We start from the raw sequence: 18,338 nt of genomic DNA, 5'->3' as shown, positions 1-18,338 counted from the left end.
ACAGAATTGCAGGGTGTTGACATAAGTCAGACATGTGGAGGGAAACCATGGTTGTGCAATCCAGGACCCGCTCTGGGGAAAAACACATGATCCCACCCCAAGAGAGAGGGGATGGCTCGAGGACTGTGACTTAGGGAGGGGGTATGCAAGAAGAAATCAGGAGGGGTCAGAGATGCAGTTGCCTGGTAACCGTGACAGTCAAAAGCTCAGTAAGATATGGTGGGATCCAGTCCAGAGGGCTTTAAATTCTCATTTCCTTGTGGTAACTATTCCAGCTTTAATTCAGAACACTTGAGCATGGGAAACAAAAGGACTATAATGAATCCAGCTAGAAACAGGGTGAGGTCAGAAAGAATGATGCTTGTCCAGCAATGGTAAGGAACCTGGACAACAAAATGGAGGAATCAGAACACGCGGTACAGGACGTGACACCAGATATTGAAAGAATAGAAACATGATGGAATAGCAATCGTGCCTGTTATTCAGGTATTGAAGGGTATGTGCTGCTCAGGAGAGAAAGAAGTAAAAGTGAGGGTGGTGGAGTAGCATTGTGTGTCAATAATGTGGTAGACTGTAAAGAAATAAGAAGTGATTGCGTGGGTAAAACAGAATTATTTTGGACAAAATCACTTTGGTGAAGGATTGTAAAAGACGTTCTATAGCAGATTCTTAGGGCTTGATTTGCATATGGATAGAGATCTCTTTAATATTATTATTAGAGCTATAAATACTACTGGAAACTGTGTCATTACAGGAGACTTTAACTTCCCAGGTAAATGGGATGACCTGGGTAAATATAGGCCTGTCAGCCTGATATTGATCCTGGGCAAGATAAAGGAGCAGTTGATGCAGGACTCAGTTAAGAAAGAATGGTAATTAATGCAAATGAACCTGGGTTTTATGGAAAACAGATCTGGTCAAACTAGTTTGATAATCTTTTTGACGAGATTACACATTTGGTTGATAAAGGTAAGTGTTAAAGTAATGTACTTAGACTTCTGTAATGCGTTTGACTTGGCATCGCATGACATTTTGATGAAAATACAAGAATGATATAAAATTAACATGGCACAGATTAAATGTATAAAAACTGGATTATTATACAGGAGGAACTGAATGACCTGGAGGACTGGAGTTATAGAAGTAAGATGAAATTTTATAGTACAAAGGGCAAGGTCATGCACTTAGGAACTAATAAGAATTTCAGCTACGTGCTGGGGACTCATCAGTTAGAAACACAGGAGGAGAAAGTCCTGGGTATATTAGTTGAGCACAGGAATACTATGAGCCAGCAATGTGATGCCAGCATGAAAGAGGCAAACGTGATCCTAGGATATATCAGGCAAGGTATTTCCAGTAGAGATAGGAAAGTATTAATGTTATTAAGTACAACACTCATAAGATCTCATTTGGAACACTACGTATAATTTTGGTCACCCATGTTCAAGAAAGTGAATTCAAACTGGAACAGGTGCAGAGAAGGGCTACTAGGATGACCAGATGAGTGAAAGCACATCTTATGATAGATTAAAAGCGCTTGGCTTGTTTAGCCTAGCAAGATGAAGGCTGAGAGGGGATATGATTGCTCTCTACAAATAAATCAGGTGCGTAAACACTAGGGGAGGGTATTTAAGCTCAAGAACAGTGTTGGCACAAGAACAAATAGTACATGAATTCATGTAGGCTGGAAATTAAGACGTTTTCTAACCATCAGAGTAGTGAAGTTCAGGTACGGCTTTTCAACAGAAATAATGGGGTCAAACAACCTAACTAAAGATAAGATAGAACCTGACAAGTTTATGAATGGGATGTGGTTGCCTGTGACAGCAAGGGACTGGAGTCAGTGGATGTCTATACTGCAATTAAACAACCTTCCCCCTCATGGGATCCCAGAGCCCAAGCCCAAATATGCACACCACAATTAAACAGCCTTGTAGCCTAAGTCAGCTGATGAGGGCCAGCTGCGGGTGTTATATTGTAGTGTAGACATACTGTCAATAGCCCAGAAGTTCCATGGTCATTTTCACAGAAACTACCTCAGAAGAAGATTTTAATGGTATCTGTTGAACAACAGTAAAACAAAAGATCAATCACAGAAAAAAATTTGACTTACTCGTGTCCACTATTTGCAGATGAAACTGGAACAGCATTGGAATCATATTTAAATTTTCAAACTCTTTTTCTAAAGTACCGCTATATGCCTTTATAGATGCAAAATCCATTTCCAACTTCAACTGCTGATTCTAAAATTGGACAAAAGGTGTTTTAGCTTAAGAACACATCACAGTCACCTAGCAGTACATGAAAAAAAATGACAAAATAATTTCATCTTTTATTCCCAGATTTGAACATTTGGCCCACATTTGCCAAATTGAACTAATCAGATAAATTCAGCATGGTAATGCAAAAGTTACTTGGCTTTTGGTTCTATTCACAAGTGTCATTCTGGTAATTTCATCATTTCTCATTTGTATACAGTGGAATCTGCCCAATGATAGGGGGAGGACAAATTATTTTTTCACTACAAAGGGGCTGAGATTTGCAAATACAAGTGCATGCATATGAACAAGAAAGCTCAGACAGCATACTAAGCCAGTTAATTAAAACTCAGGTACAAATTATCCGAAATTCAAGAAGTTGAGTAATAATGGACATAGTGGTAAAAATGAGAGACAACTGTGTAGGAAGTGATAGAAAAAGAGCAGCAAAGAAAGACCTGAGAATTAAAGTGGATCATGAAAGGAAAGGTCAAAAAGAGACCTGGTGTAAATGAGGAACTCCTTGCTTCAGTGGAGTTGACCTGCTGACAACAGGTCTGAATCTGGCTAAATTTAATGCTGGTCACAAACAATCAAATGCCATACTGGGCCTCAACACTCAAATCGATATGGACATACAAAGCCTTATTCTGAAGAATCCCACTGAAATCAACAGGACTCCATCGGGGGGGGGGGGGGTGGTAAAAGTCCATATGCCTGTTTGCGGGATCAGGCCCTTGGACTGCATGAACAGGAGTATTACAGGCAAGACAAATATAGTGGTTTTTCTGCTGTACTTGGGCCGCACCAGTTCAGTTCTGGACATTACATACCTCAAAGAATTCAGAGATGAACAACAAGAGTGATATAAACAAACAAGGAGACAGAGCCTCAGCTGGTTTAAACTGCTGTTGCTTCACTGAATTGAATGGAACTGTGCCAATTTACACCAGATCTCAAACGTTTTCAGAGTACAAAAAAACTCACCATAAAATTCATATAAGCAGAGTAGGATTACAAAAGGAACAGAAACCTTCATGTCTGTGTGCATGCTTAGTGTTCAGACATTGGATTATTTACCTTCAGATCCTCCAGCTGCTTTTTTAAGCTTTCCTGGTCTTCATATGCCTTTGTCAAACTTCTTTTCAGTTCACAAAGTTCAAACTCTTTAACTGTTAAAAAATAATTTTCAATTTAGATTGTAATATTTTCTACACACCTTTGAACAAAAACCATAAAAGAAACAGAACTGAAATTATACTTAACCCTACCTACACCAAAGCTGCCCACTGAGAGTCAATTTCAAAGTTAGAGGTCGCTACATAACAAAGACATATGACAGCAAAGGCGAACTACTATACAGTCACAGCATGCCAGATGACTATCAATGTATCGAAATAAAGACAAAAAATAGTTACTCATCTTTTTGTAACTGTTGTTCTTCAAGCTGTGTTCTATTACACTGTAGTGTATGTGCGTTGCGTACACCGGTGCATGAGAGTTTTGCCTAGCTGTACCTGTAGGGGCGGACCCACCCACTCTGTTCCTTGTGCTCCAAAATGAGGGTATAAAGGGCAAAGTCGCTCCTCCCCTACTTCAGTTCCTTTGCACCAGAACCAATGGTAGACTCTGATGTGTCAGGGAAGGAGGGTGAGTTGTGTAATCGATGTATGCAACACATCTCAAAGAACAGTTACAAGAAGGCAACTGTTTGTTCTTCTTCGAGTGCCTGCATGTGTCCACAGTGTAGGTGACTGCCAAGCTGTTACAATGAGGCTCCGAGCTCCTAGGGTAACAGGAACTGTAGAACTGCCTCCCCTATATTTGTATCCTCCTACAGCAGACATTGCATTATGCCTGGTGAATGTCTGAATCTAAGACAGGTGTCCATAATTGGGACGTTAGCCACAAATGCTGCTGAGGTCAAACATGCTCTGGTCGAGTGCATCTTAAGTTTGTCAGGAGGCATTACTCCTTTGACAGCTTAACACTTTGTAGTGCAGTTGGTGATCCATTTTGAGAGCTTCTCAGTTGTAACAGGATGACCTCTCATAAGTTCTGCATAAGAAATGTGCAGCAGGGAAGACACCCAAAAGGGTTTTGTCCTATCCAGGAAAAAGAGCCAATGCTCTGCGGAAACTCTACTTGTGCTTATGCAGAGGATTAGGTAGAGGGGTGGAGATAGAAAGGAACTGGAGGGTATATCTCAAAATTCCACCATGCTTAGTACACTCTTATCTGAGATGACGGCCTGCCAGGAATGTAGGAAAAAGGACAACGTGCCCCAGAAAGATGGGGACAGATCAATGAGATCCAGGTCAAATAGCATGCTGTCCGTGACATAAGAGTAAAAATGACTAATTTGGGGCCTGTGGCTGCAAAGCTGAAGAGTGCAAGGAAGTAGAAGGCATCGTTTTTCTTCTCTGTGACCTTGGTCAGCCAAACAAAAAAAGGACAGTATTACTGTTTGGGCTGGAATTGAAGACGATATCTTGTCTCCTCTTTGTCATCACCATACAGAGGCCCAAGGATTTCAACACTGTTTGAGTCCACTAGTGTGTGCAAAGCCTTATCTGTTTTAGATGAGAACAGAGCACATCCCTTGAAAGGAAAGTTGTTAATTGTTTGTTGCTGGAATCCTGGAGGTCTGCAGCCAGGAGGATCTGTGCAGAGTCACTACTGTCACCATGACCCTAGCTGTGGAATCTGCTGCATTTAAAGAAGCCATATGACTGATCGAGAAATGAAACGTCCCTCTGCAATGAGCAACTGGAGTCTTTTGGCAGTCTGCCAGCAACCTCCCAAACTGCCTCCCAGTTTGAAAAACTACACTGTGACGACACAGTGCCATGGTTGGTAATGTGAAATTATGAACTTGCTGTAGAATAAATTTTTCTACCACACAAGTCAAGCTTTTCGGCATCTTTGTCCCTGAGGGTAGCCTCATCTCTGCCCTACCAGCTCCTCTCACTCACCACAGCCACAACAAGTGAATCTGGTGTGGGATGTAAACGGAACTGTTCAAACCCCTAGAACGGAACCTGATATTTATGTTCTGTTCTTTTGGCCACAACTGGAGTAGAGGCAAGGGTTTACCAGATGGTTTTGGCTAGCTGCATAATGGCCTCACTTATGGGCAGGGCAACCCTCCCTGGTGGCGTGGGATGGAGACTATCAAACAAACAGTTTGAATGTCCAGGGAGGCTGCCATCTTCTTGAGGAGCTCCTGATGTACCTTAAAGTTACCCAGTACCTGGGAGGATCTTTCTGGTACGAGGACCTCATCAGGTGATGAGCAGGATGTCTGCATGACAGGCAAGGGTGAAAGCCCCCAAGGTTGCTCTTGTGGTCCAGGATGGGTTATACTCTTCTGGAATGGGCTGAAAGAAGTCTTCGGCTTGAGATCCAAAGGCTCACTGGTACCAACCGTGACTGGTCTCCCAGTACTGGCAGGAGATGACTCCCTCCTGGAAAGCCTACTTGTATCAGGAAGTGGTGAAGTATATCTGGAACCTGGAGGCATCCCCCTGGGCATCCAGTAGGGGTACTGAGGGCACTGGTATAGGACTGGGCCCTAGGCAGATCTGCCCCCCAAGCATCCCAATCCCTGGCTAAGGTCCTCTCAGAACCCTGTCTGAGTGCAGGAATGGGAACGTGAGGAAGCTCTAGACTCTCAGTACCAGGATACCTGAGAGCCTACTTTGGAGTCTGATGAGGAATCAGAGTATTCCAGGAACCAGGAGGGGTCCACGGTTACCAAGAACTGGATCCATGTCAAGGATGCAATACTGGAGGAAGAATGGATGGCTTCCTAGCCACCAATAAAGTGTGGCATGGAGGAGCTGGTACCAGCCCAGAAGATGTAAAGAGTTGGTACTAGGCCCAAAGGTGATGGAGCCTGACTAGAGTGTTCCAGTGCCAATGGGGAACTTCACCTAGCCCAGATGAGGGTCCTCAGCCTGAGGCAAGGGTGAAGGCAGTACTGGCAGCCACAGCATAGCCTCTGGCCTACTTGGAACAGATGTAGGCTGCTGACCTGCAGGAATCAGGGATAACCACTCTGTTGCAGCCAATGAGGTAGCAGACTCAACAGTCACTGGGAGGACACTGAACTGACAGCTCAATTACAAGGTCCACTTGTATGAGCCCATGCTAGGAAGTAGCGAGGCAAAGGTACTAGACTGACCTTCTGTAGAGGAGTTCCACATTCTAGATTTTGAAGAACTGGATACTGATTTCTTCTGAGGCTGAGGCTGTACTGAGGTAATAATATTGTCCTAGTGATGGGGATCACCTCTGGCTCCAGTTTGATGGCATTTAATATAAAAAAAAAAGACTTCTCTCTACAATTTATTTTTCAGAATATACAACTTACATTTCAGAAGTCTGAAGATAAACTCCTGCAAAAAACAAAAATCAGATGAAGCAAAGTTCTTCTGGGAGGTCAGGCCCCCAAACTGAAACACATCTGTAGAGTCAATTTCTTCTTCTGACTCATCTTTTTCCTCCTTCTCTTTTTGCAGTTTCTGATGTTTAGAGAATTCAGCCATTTCTTTCTCAAACTCCCCTGGACAAAATAAATAAATAAAACAATTAAATGGGTTTCAAAAATTAACCACTTCTTCTAAAATCAAAGATATTGCAACACATTCCACATTTTTGGAATAACAAAGATTTGCCTGAATATAGCTGAAGTTTTTATATGAAGTAAAACTTTTAGATGGTACAGTGGTGAGCACTAAACAGTCACCACATACCAATAGTTACCATGCGACAGCATTCGACATTTCCTTACACACAGAACAGGGAAAAATAGTCAGTTAACCTAAATACAATGTTCTGGTTAGCTGTTGATGTGTTCCTCTCACCCCCTTTATTGGTGATTATACTTTGTTTTTGTTTTTTTTTTTTGACAGAAATAACCTGATATTATATAACATTTATTAGAATAGCAAAATTGATGTGTAAAAGGGACCTTATGAATTCAAACTGAGCCAGTAATTTACATTTTGTTAAATCATGGAAAAAAGAGACGATTCCCACATAAAGCTTCTCAGAATAGCTGGCCTTTCAGACGTTATCATCAGACAACCCACTTAAACTATCTAATAGACTGGATTTCAGACCCCATACTCAAGAGCATGGCTGTGCATGCTGCAGCCAGGTCTCTCCATGATATCTCTGAAATCGGTGAGCTTTATAGGCACTGAAGTTCAAAACACACTTTCAGAGGTCATCTTCTAGTATAAACTCACAAGTATCAGTTAAATATATTTATCAATTGGCAGTAGAAAATTTTTGGTATAATAATAATAATTGGTCTGTCTTGGAAATACTGCTATACATGTACTTTAGTAGTAAAAAGAGTAAAATATTGTTGATTTTGTACAAATATATGTATATGGACTTCTGTTTGAAGCTTAGCATTACATACCACTAATAAGTTTATATGTCACGACTTATTTTTCCCCTAGAGGGTTTTGTGCTTTGTTTTTTAAAAATTACTGTAGAACCAATAGCATTATTATCAGAGTTAAGTTTATTTTGTTGCGATGCCATATGCATTTCCTTTTCTCAATAAGGATAATGTATTCATTATGTGGGCACTTTAAGATTTACAATGGAAAGCAAATAGATTAATAAGGAAATGCTTGGGTTTTGAAAGTGATATGATAGACAAGTGTCCTGTTCACACTTAACACCCTTATCCTTTTAAAATCAAAGTGGAATTGCCTACTCATTATTTTTTAATCTTTTATTTTGTGTGCGTGTCACAAAAAGACAAATTGTTGTGGAAAGACTAGGTCACATCAAACCGAAGGAGTGAACAGTACTTGCCAAGCTATCAGTGGTAGGAAACCAAAATCCTAGTTCTCCGACTAGTACTGAAATTGTAAGAAAACTGTGTCAGAGAAAATGAAACAGATTGCTTGGTACATTTGAAAAGATGGTAAAAATCCTGGATGAGCAAAGCATGCTCCATCACAAGCAAAAATCAGAGTCTCCTTGCTTTGGTCATCTATGACAAGGGCCATCACAGAATAGAGTTTTGTGCCTACTTTTAGAAATAGCAATTTCTTGAACATTTTATTATTCCTTTCCTTGAAAGCTGCCTGATGCATAAGCCGAAGTTCCTATGAATTAGAATTTTGTGTGGTCACTGGGCTGCTACAGGCAAAACAGATTATACAAAATATTAAAAACTCACAAAATTATTAAGAAAAATGAGTCACTAAGTTTTTAATTTCTAAATACACTTAATTATTACAAAATAATTAAAACAAATTCCAGTCAATGAAAAACGTGAAAGCATGATTTTTCTTTTTCGGTTACAAAGTATATATTTGAGAAAAATCAGTCTTATAATGGGACACCGATTATATTAGCTATGAAGAGGCTATATGCTCTAAGAGCCAGCTATTTAATGCACTAGATATGTGTACCATCTTATATTAGTACCAATACCAGTTGATAGTCTGTCTGAATTGCAAGCTAGCTTGATTAGCATACAATTTTAACACTACCTGTTAAATTCTGTAAGTGTTGCTTTCCCATAAGGTGTTCTTTCTTGTTATGAAAAGAACTGAAAAACTGGTTACATGTCCGACAATACAGGTCATCACTTTCATCTCTCTGTTTTGATGAAAGAGGCAGAATAGCGAGAATTAGAAGGATCTTTCAGTATCTGCCAAATAATGAGTAATTAAGAAACATTACCTACTGCAATCAGGTAAAAACCAAACCAAAACAAAAAAACCCTGAAACCTCCTTTGCTCCTCATACAAACCAGATCCCATCAAGGCATGGGTCACAAAGAGATTTCACAAGACAATGAGAATTATGTAGGGTTTTTTTTTTGGTTTCAGGGCAAATCCTGACTCCATGGGCACAGAGGATGCAAGGGACAGTGATACTAGTTTAACTGGACTTCATCATGGGAGCTCCTTTGCCCTGTCACTCCAGGGATATTCAAGGCTGCAGTGGGTGAAAGTGGAGGCTGGAGAATCCACTGTTATTCGAGTCTTCTAGTCCCCCTCCTATGGGCTTCCACCCCCAAAGCAGTTCTGTTGCCTGGGGTTCAAGATTCCTTCCACTTTTTCTCATGGAGATCATCAGTACTGATATAAGTTACTTGGTCTATGCAGAGGATTTGGGCCTAAGTGGTTTTATTGCTTCCTTTAAGGAAGTGCTGAAATGTGCAATAATGTCAAAGGAGAGCACTATTATTGTCTTCTTGTTTACTGATCAAGGCGCTAAGCAGATAACAAATAAATGTGCTGTAATGAGGGTTAGAAGTCACTAAAACAGAAGGTGGGTCGCCATAAAACACATAAACCAGGTGTAAAGTGCCACCCTGGGAAAAAGATACTTACAGTTATTCAAATGGATGGTGCAGAATTAGCGCCGAGGCACGTACACAGTGAATGAAATAAGAAAAAGTAGGCTGCCAAAATAGAGAAATGCAGCCAAGAGAGGTTCCTTTAAGTGTGACAGAACGACATGCACAATAGAACAACTGACTAAGATAGTCCATGTAAAGAGTCACTTTGATCCTGTGGAGAGAGACTGGCACTATGAGTATGGAGAAATGGTTTCTACTCCTAGTTCTTCAGCTAACTTGATGGCCTACCTCAGGTCACACACTTAAACATCCTCTGGCCCTGTTTCTTTATTGGCAAATATGCAGAGTAAAATGACTTACAAGCCATTATTAGCAGTACGTTTGAAAAACAATTGAGTATATTCAATAGAGCAATTACTTTCCATAAATTTTTGTCACAACTTTTATGTCCATGTTCGAGTGAATGCAGATTTCATGTTGCCACAATTCCAAGTAAAATAATTTGGTTTTGCTTTTTTAAAATCAGACAAGGAAGTTATGTGCAATGCTGATTCATGCACTGAGCATCATCCATTGTGTGCACTGAATGAGGAAGAATCCTAAGGGAAAAGTAATACGTGATCATTCAATTAAAGATTTATTATAATTAGTGCTTCTGTTTTTCAGGGTTTAATAATTTCATTTTGGAGAGTTTATTTTTAGCAATTTTTTAGAGTTTTATTCAGATGCCCAAAAATTGGGGTTTTTCGGGGCTCTCTCTTTGTATATACTGTATTGAATAATGTAAATTTTATACGCTACTTACGACAGCAGAATATACTAGTATGAGTAATCTCTTTGTAAGTGTTCCATAGTTCCCTTTAATGTAGTACTATTTCTAATAGCACTAAGGAACATTTAGGCTAGTCTAGACTGCACATCACTTGCGGCAACATGTTGTGAACGCGTTGCTACCCCCAGCATTGAAACGTGGGCTGCGTCCACACCGTGGCATGTAGCTACACATCAGTGAAAGGCTCGGGGGGGGGGAGACGGGGGAGAGGAGGGGGAAAAGGTTCCAGCAGTGGGGGACACACTGCTAAAATAGGCAATGCTTGGGTAAGGAGAGTGCCGTGTAGGGAACATAGAGACAGGGTTCAGGCATGCCTTTCCTTGCTTATGTAGTGCCTCACCATCTATGCAGCTATTTATACCTGTGCCAGGGGAGCATGTCGTGGATGTACTCTACGCCCTGCCAAAAGAAGTGTGCAGTGTAGACATACCTTCAGTGTGCACCAACAGGGTCTACACATGACAAATAATGCACAACACATTAGTGCACTTTATCCCTGTCATAAACAATTACTGGTCCACACAGACAAGCCCTTACGGTAGAACCTCAGAGTTGCAAACACCTCGGGAAGGGAGGTTGTTCGTAACTCTGAAATGTTTGCAACTCTGAACAAAACATTATGATGGTTCTTTCAAAAATTTACAACTGCACATGGACTTAATACAGCTTTGAAACTTTATAATGCAGAAGAAAAATGCTGCTTTTCCCCTTTATTTTTTTAGTAGTTTAGGTTTAACACATGACTGTATTTGCCTTTTTTTTTGGGTCTGCCTGATTGTGTACGTCCGGTTCCCGATGAGGTGCGTGGCTGACCGATCAGTTTGTAACTGGGGCGTTAGTAACTCTGAGGTACTACCGTAGATAAAAATAGCCATTTCTGCTGTTCATTGGATAAACACCAATTTCTTTTTATTTTTTATACTGGCAGTGTTAAAATCAAAATCCAGAAGCCCTCATAATCATGCATGCACACAAGGAGGTAGAACTAGAGTTGCAAAGACAATCTTAATTCTGGCCTTTCCTAATTTTTGAGTGCTTGACTTTGTGATTTGTTAGCATTTTTTTAGAATAGTTTTTGTGTGAGTACAACACTGTATGTCGTTATTAAAATAAGCTAGCTGACATTAACTAGTTAAAACTTATCAGCTTTCTCCCTCCCACTCTCACCTCAAATACAGTTTCCATGTACTTACATCTATTGTTGACAAAGCAAGAGCTTCATTCTCGGATCTACTTCCTAATGATACTGTTCCTGATGGAAAAACCAAGTTCTATTATTTTAACTGTAATACAGAAAACAAGTCAAGCAACTTTGGAAAAAAAAATTCAACTAATAACTGGTCTAGTGGTGCCCAGGTTTTGCCACAATATATTAGTGGGACTCTTAAGGGGACCATCCTTTTATAATGTGATAAAAAATTCTTAATGTTTTTTTTCAAAGGAAAAATACTTGTTTCCTTCAATGGGATTAGATTTTTAAGCACATTAAAATTAAAAAGCACACCAAACTAGCATAAGATCTACATAAAGGTGTATTTTTTTAAAGACACTTCTCTGAATCTTCATAAATAGCTACTTGCCCTCTCTATCATTTTCTTCCTCCAGAGGATTTGAAAGGAAGTGTCCAAGATTCTCTCTCACAACTCCCTAACAAAATATTAAACATAGCATGACATTCCTTTAACAAAGGTTTTTTTAAAAAATTGCTCAAGTCGCATCACTGCCGATATAGTGTACTGAACTGCTCCCAGTGGAAAGAAGCTTGCTGTGTTAACTGCAAAGATAACTACCAAAATTACTGTACAATGCAATACAAGCAATAATGCAAATGAAGTGCCAGTCTTTTTCAGGAGCTTTTTGCACAGGCAATAGAAACTTAAAGTAATTCTATTTAGCAATTGGTATTTACTGATATAATACACCAAAATTCTAATCTGAATTACAGAATACAGGGTCAAGGAGTTGTAAACTTGAATTACAGGATCTGCTGTAAGCACTGCAATGCATAATTGAAAAAGAATAGGCACAAGCTGGGGAAATTTAGGGTGTAAAGATAGACAATTGCTGACAACTCAGCCCCTTTCCCCTCTCTTGTAAAAAGAGATGCACTGTTTTAGCAATCTAGTATTTATTTCCTTTCTTCACTTTATTCCAGGGAGTGTCAGTTTGCATCCGATAAAGTGAGCTGTAGCTCACAAAAACTTATGCTCAAATAAATTGGTTAGTCTCTAAGGTGCCACAAGTACTCCTGTTCTTTTTGCGGATACAGACTAACACAGCTGCTACTCTGAAACCTGTCAGTTTCTAAAAGTACATTCAGCCTTAAAGCCTTAAAGGAGGTAGACAGTAAGTCTAAAGTAGATGATGATAAATAATAATAATAATTAAAAGGCAAATCAGATAAAATGTAGACACTAAAGCACCTCTTTATTAATCTACAATATCATACATACTTGCGTAAACAATCATTGCCAAAAATTTCTTCAACTGAGACGTTCAACACATCCACAATATATCTATGCTTTCCTTGAATTTTAAGGCTTAATAATTATGATACTATAATTAATAGCCTGATGAAATTAAAAAAATGTAGTAACAGTGAGACGTTTTCAAAACCTGGGTCTCCCAGAACTCTCTTCCTAGCAATTTTAGTTAGGGTATGAATGGGATATTCCTTCATTTCTTTAAAATAATTAACATTTATAATTCTCTAACTTACCACACAGGGTCTTCACTTTGTGAACTGCTCTTCTCTCTAAGAAAGCTTGATAGGCTTCAGAGTCTTGATAGGCTTTCAATTCTTTCATATATCTTTGCTTATCCTTTTCTGCTTCTTTAATATATTTCTGCAAAAGAGATACAATACTTGCTATAATATGCCTCTTCTAGTTTGCTGCCTCTTTTAATGCTATAAGATGATAATGAAAAGGCTTACTTGCTTTCCTGCTTGAGAAAGTTGAGACCACTGAGCAGCCAGCATCTTGGTTATTTCAGTAAAAGGCAAATCTGGATGTTTGGCCTTCGTTTTAATTCTCCGCTCATTCAAGAATATTACATACCTAATACCAACAGTGGGCAATATATCAGCAATTAACAATACATAAACTAGTAAGATTCATTTGTGCTTACATATATATTTCAATATATATGAGAAATACTGCCTGGTAGTTAATCCTTTATAAAGTTATGGAACTGCTAGTTATACAACTCCCACATGGCTAAGTGAACCTTCCCTCAAATCATTATAAAGAAAAATTTCCATATGGGTACACAAATCTGCACTAACCTATAGATTGCAAGGACACATGACTGCTCAACCTACAATACATTCCCTTTAGCCATATCAGTTTATCCCTGCACTTTTGTATTGGTGGGATTAATAAAAGGTGTCCATCAAAATGCAGTTTGAGGATTTCTAACATTTCCAAGCTATAAATATTTAATTGCCCTCAGAGACCACTCCCAAAGCCTTTAGCATTCTCTAAATCTCTACAGTTCAGAGCCCCAAGTTGCTTTAATATACTGCATACAAGAGCGCATATTAAGAGAACAGTAAATTATCTGAACAAAAAATGCTATTATATAACACACTTACCCTGTTGTAGGGGCTTGAGGAGCTGAAAATTCCTTTGGAGGTTTCCTTTTCTTCCCTTTAGGCCAGCCACCTTTTCTTTTCTGGGGAGGGAGGGGAGGTAAAATACTTGGGACTACACTACCTTTCAGTTGCAAGTCTCAAAGCGAAGTCTCACTTTGTGAACACATAGGACTACCATTTAGTGAACTATTATAATAATATATGCAGAGCAGTTACATGGGAACTTTCACTATACCATCTTCACATTACTACTATTTACAATTGTATGAAGAACAATTAAGGTTAATTAGAATGTTACCTATGCCCCTATATGAGGTCTCATATGCTTAATGTACAGCTTGATCTCCTTCCATTAGTAGTCACTTAACAACATATTTTAGTGGGTTGTTACTAAATTATACAAAGTTTGTCCAGTCCTGTATTGTTACTCTGAACATGTACCTTTGGCTCACTGGAAGCTTGATCCTTTATGTCCAGATGTCCTGCTAACACAATGTGTTGCAGGGCGTGAGATGGCAGATTACGAGGATACACATGAAGTATGTGACTTCCTGAAGGTATTCCTCTGACTCCACCTGGAGAAAAAAAGGGCTGTGGTGTCATTAAAGTAAAAAAAAACAGCCTTCAGATATCCATATTTGGAAAGAAATTTCTACTGACTCATACTTTAACTAGGCCATCCACAGCTCAGTCATGGGTTTGAAAATATTGTGGGTTGTTTTTATTTTTAAGGGTGCCTCTGGTAAGCATGGACTAAAAAAAAAAAATGCCTTATCTAACCTCTCTGTTTGATCTTCTATAATGGTCTATTAAATCCTATTCTCATGGGATTTACGTATAATTATGCTGCAATCACTGTAAAGTGGGTAGAACAATGCTGGCAGTCACATGGTATTTCTCCAGGATATAACCTTTGATGTAAGATGAATATCACTGTTAACCATGTTTATGCTGTTATAATCTATTATTAAATGTTTCCACTATAAATGGAAATAATAAATGTGAACATGACACTGAACAGTGATTAATATGATGCTTTTTCCAAATATTAGGGCTGTCAAGCAATTAAAAAAATAACTGCAATTAATCGCATTGTTAAACAATAATAAAATATCATTTTAAAAAATATTTTTGGATGTTTTTTACATTTTCAAATATATTGATTTCAATTACAACACAGAATAAAGTGTACAAAGTGCTTACTTTATATTATTTTTATTACAAATATTTGCACTGTAAAAAACAAAAGAAATAGGTTAACTGAAAAATACTAATACAAGTACTGTAGTGCAATCTCTTTATCATGAAAGTTGAACTTACAAATGTAGAATTAAGTACAAAAAATAACTGAATTCAAAAATAAAACAATGTAAAACTTTAGAGCTTACAAGTCCAATCAGTCTTACTTCTTGTTTAGCCAATCGCTCAGAAAAACAAGTTTGTTTACATTTGCAGAAGATAATGCTGCCTGCTTCTTGTTTACAATGTCACCTGAAATTGAGAACAGGCTTTTGAGTGGAACTATTGTAGCTGGCGTCGCAAGATATTTACATGCCAGATGCACTAAAGATTCATATGTCCCTTCACACTTCAGCCACCATTCTAGAGGACATGTGTCCATGCTAATGACGGGTTCTGCTCGACAGTGATCCAAAGGAGTGCGGACCGACATGTTCATTTTCGTCCTCTGAGTCAGATGCCACCAGCAGAAGGCTGATTTTCTTTTGTGGTGGTTTGGGTTCAGTAGTTTCTGCATCAGAGTGTTGCTCTTTTAAGACTTCTGAAAACATGCTCCACACCTCGTCCCTCTCAGATTTTGGAAGGCACTTCAGATTCTTCTATCTTGGGTCAAGTGCTGTAACTATCTTTAGAAATCTCACATTGGTATCTTCTTTGCATTTTGTCATATTTGCAGGGAAAGTGTTCTTAAAATGAACAACATGTGCTGGTTCATCATCCGAGACTACTATAACATGAAATATATGGCAGAATGCGGGTAAAACAGAGCAGGAGACATACAATTCTCCTCAAGGAGTTTAATCACAAACTTAATTAACGCATTTTTTTTTAAACGAGCATCATCAGCATGGAAGCATGTCCTCTGGAATGATGGCTGAAGCATGAAGAGGCATCTGGCATGTAAATATTGCGATGCCAGCTACAACAGTGCCATGTGAACGCCTGTTCTCACTTTCAGGTGACGTAATTAAGAAGTGGGCAGCATTATCTTCCGTAAATGTAAATAAACTTGTTTCTCTTAGCGATCGGTTGAACAAGAATTAGGACCGAATGGACTTGTAGGCTCTAAAGTTTTACATTGTTTTGTGTTTGAGTGCAGTTATGTAACAAAAAAACTACATTTGTAAGTTGCGCTTTCAGGATAAAGAGATTGCACCACAGTACTTGTATGAGATTAACTGAAAAATACTATTTATTTTGTTTATTATTTTTACAATGCAAATAGTTGTAATAAAAATAATATAAAGTGAGCACTGTAAACTTTGTATTCTGTGTTGTAACTGAAATTGATATATTTGGAAATGTAGAAAAACATCCAAAACATTTAATAAATGTCAATTGGTATTCTATTGTTTAACAGTGTGATTAATCGGGATTAATTTTTTACATCACAATTAAAATTTTTTTTGAGTTAATCGCGTGAGTTAACTGCGATTAATTGACAGCCCTACCAAATATACAAGTATCAACATTCTTTACCTCCAGATAACTTTCCTACTGCTAGGGAAACACTGAAGTTTATTTGATTTGGGAATCTTAGAAGAAATCCCTTTGTTTAATTCTTGGTCTCATAACCAAGTACCAGTGGTGAATACTGTACATGTTGAGAAGATATGATACACTGTCACTGACAAAGGGTACTATAGGGTACTTGTCTGACCTCTGTCCAATTCCATTGCTCCCCTTGCCAGTATCTTCCCACCTGGAGTGGAGATGACACAACCCAAGGGCTTCTTCTGGCGAAAGAGAAGTTCTCTTGCTGGAGAGTGGACGCCATAATAGCAAGTGGGTTGAATGTTGGAGAGGAGACCACGGTAGTCTATTATTCACCTCTCAGCTCCCTTTAATCCCCCAAAAGAACTGCTCCTGGTGAGGGACAGTGGGCCTGATTTCAACATGGACTAAGTTTCCAATGGTAGATCCAGTAATTAGTGAATAGGGAAGGGCAGCTTTTTCGGGGGAGGGGGGCTCTCTCCTATTTTTATGGGCTGCTTGATTCTTCCCCCCACCCCTTGCAGCTCCAAATAGGACTGATTTTACCAGACTCCCCCCACTACTCATAAGATGAGGTGAGTCCTACAGGAGGCAACCCCTGAACTTTCCCCAAAATGAAACACATCTTGTTGCCAGGGCAACAGCAGGTTTAAAAAAAATCCTTTTAGTAAAATAGCTCCTTTTATTGTGCATATTGGCTTAAATCTTCAGGCAATAGACCACAAAACTGAACTATTTCTATTCTTGGGCACTATTTTACTGATATGGCCTTTGAAGATGATCCATGTTTGTATTATACACTGTATGTAAACGCAACTATCTAGCAATGTTATACTGTATTTCTAGAACGTCATGTTAGATGTAACTAACTAAAAATCTTGTGTTTATCACATACTTTCAGAATATGCATTCCCTCTTTTTTACTATGATCTATGCAACGTGGGCATTACAACACATAATCAAGACTCCAAAACATCTTATTTTAGACAACGACTCTGAGGCAGCTCAGCTATTCAATTTATTGATTCAGACAAGGTCTCTTTTCAGTCTCCACTTGGCATCAGATGCAGTTTTAAAAGCCACAAAGTTTATAAAATGCATCACTGACAGGCTGTCCATCAACAGTAAACCTAACCCACACTGCAGTGTTCGCACTAGAGATAAAATACTGTAATGGTGAAAATGAGTTTCCTCATACAAAGTCAGAAGCAATAGACAAAGAAACTAAATTGTAGTTTTATTGTCAATTGCATTACAAGCATTTAAGACAGACAAGTAGTGTAAACAATGTATCAAAAGTCACACAGTACCTTCTGTTTGTTGTTCCAACTCCATAGCTAGTTCTATCTATCCTATATATGACAACGCATCTCTATTGGCATTTGCAGCAATACACAGAATTCTGTGGGGAAAAGATATTTCTTATGCATTAGAGCTTTAATACACAATTACTGTTACTGTACAAAAGCTGCATGATAGTGTGAAATTTTATAAAAATGCTCGCACTCCCCTTGAAGTCAATAGAAACAAAACTAGGAAAGCAGAGGGCTTTTAAAAATCCCACTCGTCAATTATTAG

At 38.8% G+C, this 18,338-nt stretch overlaps 1 protein-coding gene across 5 annotated transcripts in view; it reads right to left on the bottom strand.

The window, feature by feature from the left end:
- LOC140910764 (uncharacterized) overlaps window positions 1-18,338 on the bottom strand; it is a 39,344-nt gene that overhangs the window by 11,228 nt on the left and 9,778 nt on the right. For 3 of the 5 annotated variants that reach the window (XR_012158727.1, XM_073342551.1, XM_073342550.1), the window contains exons 3-11: window positions 14,469-14,602; window positions 14,028-14,107; window positions 13,368-13,491; window positions 13,152-13,278; window positions 11,626-11,684; window positions 8,783-8,891; window positions 6,634-6,825; window positions 3,339-3,430; window positions 2,114-2,243 (exon numbers count right to left, since the gene is read on the bottom strand). Coding sequence is in view for 2 of the 5 variants with exons in the window: in XM_073342551.1 (XP_073198652.1) it covers window positions 2,114-2,243; window positions 3,339-3,430; window positions 6,634-6,825; window positions 8,783-8,891; window positions 11,626-11,684; window positions 13,152-13,278; window positions 13,368-13,491; window positions 14,028-14,107; window positions 14,469-14,602 (1,047 nt within the window). In the remaining 3 variants the exon portion in view is untranslated. Of the gene's footprint in view, window positions 1-2,113; window positions 2,244-3,338; window positions 3,431-6,633; window positions 6,826-8,782; window positions 8,892-11,625; window positions 11,685-13,151; window positions 13,279-13,367; window positions 13,492-14,027; window positions 14,108-14,468; window positions 14,603-18,070; window positions 18,163-18,338 lie in introns of all 5 variants that reach the window. The other 2 variants (XR_012158729.1, XR_012158728.1) reach the window with 2 other exon arrangements.

This window comes from Lepidochelys kempii, chromosome 4 (genome assembly GCF_965140265.1).
Source record: "Lepidochelys kempii isolate rLepKem1 chromosome 4, rLepKem1.hap2, whole genome shotgun sequence".
NCBI lineage: Eukaryota > Metazoa > Chordata > Testudines > Cheloniidae > Lepidochelys > Lepidochelys kempii.
This window is presented reverse-complemented; position numbering and strand designations above follow the sequence as displayed.